This window comes from Eurypyga helias, unplaced genomic scaffold (assembly GCF_000690775.1).
Source record: "Eurypyga helias isolate BGI_N326 unplaced genomic scaffold, ASM69077v1 scaffold15235, whole genome shotgun sequence".
NCBI classification, from domain to species: domain Eukaryota; kingdom Metazoa; phylum Chordata; class Aves; order Eurypygiformes; family Eurypygidae; genus Eurypyga; species Eurypyga helias.
Window position 1 is genome coordinate 106,691 of NW_010252217.1, and position 6,842 is coordinate 113,532.

At 48.5% G+C, this 6,842-nt stretch overlaps 1 protein-coding gene across 1 annotated transcript in view; it reads left to right on the forward strand.

The window, feature by feature from the left end:
• The window catches only part of MFI2 (antigen p97 (melanoma associated) identified by monoclonal antibodies 133.2 and 96.5), a 16,625-nt gene extending 10,714 nt beyond the window's left edge, over positions 1 to 5,911 (forward strand). Inside the window, exons 10-16 of the mRNA XM_010152297.1 lie at positions 287 to 383; positions 1,205 to 1,399; positions 2,964 to 3,120; positions 3,579 to 3,646; positions 3,751 to 3,938; positions 4,659 to 4,857; positions 5,841 to 5,911. Coding sequence (XP_010150599.1) covers positions 287 to 383; positions 1,205 to 1,399; positions 2,964 to 3,120; positions 3,579 to 3,646; positions 3,751 to 3,938; positions 4,659 to 4,857; positions 5,841 to 5,911 — 975 coding nt within the window. The remainder of the gene's footprint in view (positions 1 to 286; positions 384 to 1,204; positions 1,400 to 2,963; positions 3,121 to 3,578; positions 3,647 to 3,750; positions 3,939 to 4,658; positions 4,858 to 5,840) is intronic.
• Positions 5,912 to 6,842: the final 931 nt, after the last annotated feature.

A 6,842-nucleotide genomic window follows, 5' to 3' on the forward strand; every position in this document is an offset into this window, starting at 1 on the left:
CTTGCACGGCATGGATGGGCCTGAACCCTGATGATACTCACTTGAGCTAGATGGGCAACAGTGCCCTCATCACCAGCCTGTATGTGGGAAATCTCCTGTCCCCTGCTTTACGCAGGTTTTGGGGGTTTTCTTTAGCAGTGTATTGCTCTTTTGCTGTCAGACTTGCCCTTTGAGATGCGACAGGTATGATGCTGGAGCTGTCACCGTAGCAGGCATACAATGCTGTCACTCTAGTGGGGAAGCTATCTGCTGGTTTTTCACAGAAATCCTAAGTTTTATTTTTCAGAAAAAGGAAAGTGATGCTGTAGTTCTGGGTGGAGATGATATTTACACAGCTGGAAAGACGTACGGCCTTGTACCAGCTGCTGGAGAAAGTTACTCTGGTAAGGAGCTCAGGAAACATAAATATAGACCTTATTTTTCCAGGTTGTTTGAAAACAGCTCTAAAAGCACAGCCTCTGTTCCCTAGCCCTGCTGGGAAAGTTGTTTTCAAAGGAAATGAGCATTATTATCCTCACGTCATAGGTAGAGGAGGAAATAAGCATGTGGTGGGTTCCTACAGTGAGATTGTGGCAGCTTCCACCCACCCCTGCTGCAGGACCGTGTTGACTCTTTGGCAGTTTTGAGTCCTGTACCTCTTTATTTGTCTTTTCAATTCTGCAAAAATATTTACAATGGAAAAAACCCAGTATTTACAAAACCAAACCGTTTTTAACATAAGCAAAGGCACAGAAATTACACAGGAGACTGTAATTAGAAACAAATTCTTCCTGTCTGTGTGGCTGCTTCAGAGTCACGAGTGAAAATGGGACTTGTGGGTGTTTGGTCACTAAGGGCGAATCTCGGTGTGCTGCATGCCTCATGGGAATTTTAATACAGGGCTGAGTTTTCCTACAAAACCAGCGTCTTAAAGCAGTTTTGCCCAGTTGCTGCTGGCCCAGATGTTGGGTTTCGGAGGGCTGCATTTTGAAGAGCTGGCGTTAACATGGGCACTTTCACATTCATCTCCGGGTTGCTCGGTGCGAGCGTGCAGGCTGTAAGGGAAGGCAGTGTGAAGGAGAAGTGAAGGATAATTGCACGTACATGTTAATCCCTGACTGGCTGATTGTTGGTGCAGTTGGCAGTGTACCAGATCTGTAGGTGATCATGAAGCACTGGGAATGCTTAAGGGAAGCTGTAATGCATTTTGTTTGTTTTCTGCAAGCCGATGACAACAGCAATGCATACTATGCTGTGGCACTGGTGAAACGAAATCTGTCCAATGCCTTCACCATCAGTGATCTGAAAGGGAAGAAGTCCTGCCACACAGGGCTGGGGAGAAACGCCGGATGGAATATCCCCATTGGTATTCTGATTAAGAGGGGCATTATTAAGACCAGAGACTGTGATATTCCTCAAGGTGAGACAACAACACTACATACTAAAACCAGAGTAACAGTCTAAGGATAAACTTTTATTAGGGAAGTAATTTTGATATTTCATAGCTCTGTATTAAGCTTATCTCTTTGTGAAGGGGGGTTATGTTTTTAATGTAACAATTCTAAGTTGGTCACCAGCGTAGACTAATGGAAGGGTCACACGGAGGATGTTACATCTAACACAAAACTACCCCTTTCCCTCTCTCCTTTATCACAAAATCATTGGCCAACTTAGGTTCAAGGGACCTGTGGAGGTCATCTAGTACAACCAGCTGCTCAGAGCAAGTCTGGTTAGGTCAGATTGCCCAGGGCCATGTGCAGGCAGGTTTTGAGTAACTCCTAGGATGGAGGTTACACACAACCTTGCTGTGGACCCCTGTCCTGGTTTTGACCAGTGTAAAGAATTTTTTTCTTCTATCTAATTGAAATTTTCTTCCTTGTCAGTTTGGTCTGTTGCTTCTCACCCTTTTACTCTGCATCTCTGAGAAGGATCTGACTCTGTCGTCTTGAGAAACCCATGCTGTAAACGAAGACAGCAATACGCTGTTAGTTGTATCTCCAGGCTCACCAAGCCCAGCTCTCGGCCTGGGTCCTGTGCTCCAGCCCTCTGAGCATCCTACTTTCCTTCCACCGTATTTTCTGACGCTGGGATCTTGGAAGGTGCCACAGATTGCAGAGGAGAATAATCCTCTCCCAGTGTGCTCCACTGACACAACCAGTATGCCGTTAGCCTTTAGACACAAAAGCTGCAGTGTCTTAGTCAGCTGCTTGTCCACCAGCATCCTCAGGTCCTTTATTTACAGAGCTACTTTTCAGCCTGCCAGTCCCCAGCCTTCCATGGTCTTATTTTACCCTAAAAGCAGGATTCTGCATTCACCTTTAACTTTGAGGTTCCTGTCAGCCTGTTTCTCCAGCCTGTCCAGTCCTGTCTCCATGGCAGCCTTGGCCTCCAGTGTATCCAACTGCAGAAGTGTATTCCAGTTTTCAGAAATGCATTTAAAAGAGCCCATTACTTTTTGTATTTAATCAACTTAAAGCTTATCATGTGGTCTTGAGGATCCTGCTTTCACACCTGTCTGTCTCAGCTCTTGCTTGAGGACATTGACCCATGTCAGATCGCGGTAACAGAACAGCCACGGACACTCCCTGTCTGTACAGACAGTCTGTACGTATCCCCCCGGGGCGGTACTTCCAGCTCCTGATGTCATTGCCCTAAATGTATCCCTGTCCTGAATTTTACTGCATTCATTTTCAAACTGTATTGGGTGATGGAGCAACATTGCTCAAGCAGCAAAAGATCTATGACCTAGGACTCCAGATTCAAATCTTGCTGGCTATTTCCTGTCTCCCAGGAAGCTCTTTGGTTTCATTACATAATCAGTTAAATTGTGCTTTGACGATATTTAGAAAGCTGTAGTTTGTGAATTCCCGTCAGGCAGCTGTGTCTCATGTTTCAGGAGTTATACTGCATCGGTTCTAACCACGACAGCGTAACTCCCTCTCGCGCTTTTCACTCATCCTGTCGGCTTGTCTGTCTCTCCCCAGCTGTGAGTGAGTTTTTCTCTGCCAGCTGTGTGCCCTCGGCTAAGCTGGACAGCTACCCATCGAAGCTCTGTCAGCTGTGTGTTGGAGATGACAGTGGGAACCACAAATGCAGTGCAAGCAGCCAGGAGCGTTATTACAGCTACAGTGGAGCCTTCAGGTAACGACTCCGTGCGGCTGTTCCGCTGCCAGCCTGTCAGAACAAGGAGGAGCTCTGCGTGTAAAGTCTGGATGACCTGCTTTGCCCACCGTTTTGAAACAGGACTGAAAGCTGCTGTCAGTAGATGAGGAATACTTCACTGAGTCTCACATTTTCTGTTTCTTTGCTCATCTAATATTGACCTATTTATGTCTTTTTCTGGCTGCTTTTAGTTAAAAAAAGTCCTCTATTCCTTTCTTAAAATTCTTAATTCAGACTATTTTTTAATACCTTACAAAGATGTTTCTCTCCTTTCAAGATGCTTTCTCTCTCTGCTTTTGCTTGTTGGTTTAGGGTCCAGTGCTTTTGTTTGCAGGGATGTATATAAGAAAAAGTGAGTTCTAAATGTGTCAATTATTAGAAAAAATGTGGTCTGTATAAAGATGCTTTGAATGGAATTTTCATCTCATTTCCCAAAGGTGCCTGGCAGAGGACTCTGGGGACGTGGCCTTTGTCAAGCACTCGACAGTGTTCGAGAACACGGATGGTACTCAGTTTGACATATCTCTTTGTTCACCTACTCAGCTGTTTTTCTTGCCCCTTTTTGGTCCAGAGCATTCAGTGAGTGACAACGACCACTTTCTTTTTCAGGTAAAAATACTGATAGTTGGGCCCAGAACTTGAATTCCAGTGACTTCCAGTTGCTGTGTCCAAATGGTGCCCGTGCTGAAGTCACCCAGTTTGCCGAGTGTCACCTGGCTCAGGTCCCGGCTCAGGCCGTTATGGTTCATCCAGACACCAACGTTTTTGCTCTGTATGGACTCCTGGACAAAGCCCAGGTACTAATACCTGTTTATTTTATGGGAGCGTTCCGCGTGGTCTAACAAGGACCAGGGATGAAGGCCACAGGACCCTACTGCCATGTTACGTTCCCCGCAGCACGTGCCCTGTGCAGAGCCCTGTTGTTGGAGTGGGGTGGAGGAGGTAACATACAACACGTGTAATTCTTGTGAAACCACCCTGGTGCACGAGGGATTTCAGCCTTTTGCCCAGCCACTGCTTTCATCCTAACGTTTTTCCATTCCGGATTTTCCTAGGGATCGTTGCCGGTTGTATTTATGCGGCAGCAACCTACGTAGGAGGTAAACCACGTGGGCAGACCTTGTGCGGCTGCCGCGACTAGGTTCCTCTCAGCCCTGAAGTGAACCAGTTTAAAAGCAGCATGGGTGTCTCCATGCTGGGCGTCAGTCCTGTCTGTAACCCCTGTGCAGCCAGACCCTATATTACACAACAATATAGAGACAGAGTAATTTTTGAAAACCACAGCTCTTTCCAGATAGAAACTCAAAAAACCAAAATCACAAATGGTGTTCTTGTCATTGCTGGTGGCAGAATTCCGTATCTCATCTGTGGGAGTGTCTAAGAGCGAATGTGTAGTAGAGGCTCCGCAACTGTACGTGGACTCAGTCTCCAAAGCGGTCCCTGTCGCCTGTCACGTTGTGTGAGAGGAATGTGGCACTTCAGCTTGCAAAATGCTGAACATGATGCGTTGTTTTCAGGTCTACTTTGGAAACAGCAGCAATGGAAATGGATTCAAAATGTTTGATTCTTCAACTTTTCAAGGAAAAAACTTGATCTTTAAGGATTCCACTGTTGAGATCGTGCCAGTAGAGGAGAAGAGGACCTATGCAGAGTGGCTGGGGAGGGAGTATCTCGAGTCCCTTGAAGGGATGCAAACGCCACAGTGCTCTGGGGCAGGTAATAAGATAAGACCATACCTACTCGTGACTGTTGTTTCCCTGCTTTGGTGTCAGGCACAAGGCTTGGACTAGTGTGGTCCAAATGGCAACCTCCAGCCCCGGCCTACCGCCTTTTCTTCAGATAAGCTGCTCTTTGGGTAACGCACTGTGCTGACGTGCGAGTGCCTCTTCTGCCCCTGCAGAGCAAGTGCTAACAGCACCTGCTCATCAGGGGCGTGGCGTGGGTGGGGTGGAACCTGGGGCAGAAGCCAGCAGTACAGCGTCAGCATGGCTTACAAGACCAGTCTGAAACTGGAGCATCTTTGCCGTCGTTGAACTGCCCTGGGCTGGAGGATTCCCAGCTGCTGTTAGATGGATGCTGGGTTTCTGGCCCAGTAGGAGAATTTCCGCATCTTGGAAGGCAGTGTCAAAAATGTTGTCTAGTGAATCCTTTCTGGCCTCCTGGCTGGTTACCTTCAGACTCCTACATCCCTGCTTATCCCGTGACACCCTTGCTGGGAACAACAGTTTCTCCTGAGCTCTGCTTCCGGAAGAGGTAAGTGCACAGAGGATGGGCAGGCTGTGGGCAGAGATGTGTCCTGCAGTCCAGAACACGGCGTCTGCCAGGGGTGAGGTCCTGCACCTTCCAGTAGAAGAAAGTAGGGAGAATTGCCAAGTCAGTGAACAAAAACAGAAGGCCAGAGAGACTTGGGGGGAAGACTTACCCCGCTGGTAGAGGAAGGAATGAAGCCAAATGCATACATTCACTGAGCTTGTTGGCTTTCCACAACCAGTGCTCTCCCTGTTTGTCATCTGCCCTGTGATCTTCAGTTGGGTGCAGTCTCCATCAAGACACTTGCAGCTGTCCTCCTCCTCCGTGGGGTTTTGTGTGCCAGTGCATGAAACTTGTATTTGCTGTTAGTGAAACACAGTAACTCACTTCTCATTAACTGTTTCTGTATCGACTGGCTTGTAGCATTGGGTTTTTATTTTTATCCATAGCTGCAGTAACAACAAATGTTGCTGTGCTGCTGGCAGGCAGCCTCCTCCTGGCTACACCTACCACCTCATGATCCTGGGATGAAAAGACTTTCAGCATAATAAAAAAAAATTGGTAAAATGAGATAATAATAATAATGTAAATAAATCAAAACTAACAAATAAACATGAGAAGTAATTACAATTTATCTGGACTTTGGCCTCTGATAGCTGAACTACATAATTTCTCACTTTTCTGGGAAATAAATACTTGCTCCTCGCTTCTCTTATCCCACGTCCCATGTTTTCTCACCTGTCTAATTTGCTCCAAGGCTACCTGGGGTCAAGAGGGAAATAAAATATGGCCTCCTGCTACTTCATTGTGGATTTGAGAGCTGTGTCTGCAGGGCGAGTGGTGACACAAGGCAGCAGCACCCAAACCCAGCGTCATGCAGGACTGAAGTCCCTGGGGCTGAGCTCTGCCCCTGTCAGCCAGGGATCCAGGACGCCTCCGGACAGGAGCTGAAGGCTCTTGGCCGCGGCCCTCTGTCCGTGTGCCTTTCGGTGTGTGGTGTTAGGGTGTGTGTGAAATACCCGGCTGCGTCGCGTGCACGCTCCGTGTGTTTGGGGAGTGCCTTTCTGCCATGCTAGCATCCTGCCTGGCTTGCGGCCTGGCTTCTCAGGTGGTACCTACGTAGGTACCGTTCCAAGGGTTCGGGTGCTGCGAGGCTGTTGGTGTCGCTGCCCCAGGGTTGCCAGGCACCGCTCCACTCCTTGGGGGCCCCTGAGGAAGGGAGCTGCTGCCACCCTTGTTTCCTGCGCCGCTTGTACGTTTGGATTCCTCGCCCCTCCTCCCGTGGGATGGTTTTGCGGTGGGCAGGAATGGCGCAAGGCTGGCGTTGGGGGTCTCCCCGCGCTGACCGAGCTGTGTGAAGACAGCGCTGCCCGGCGGCGGTGTAAGGAGACACGGGCGGTGCTGCTGGGGCTGAGGCAGGCGGCAGCAGCGAGGCCGTGGCCCCTCACGCC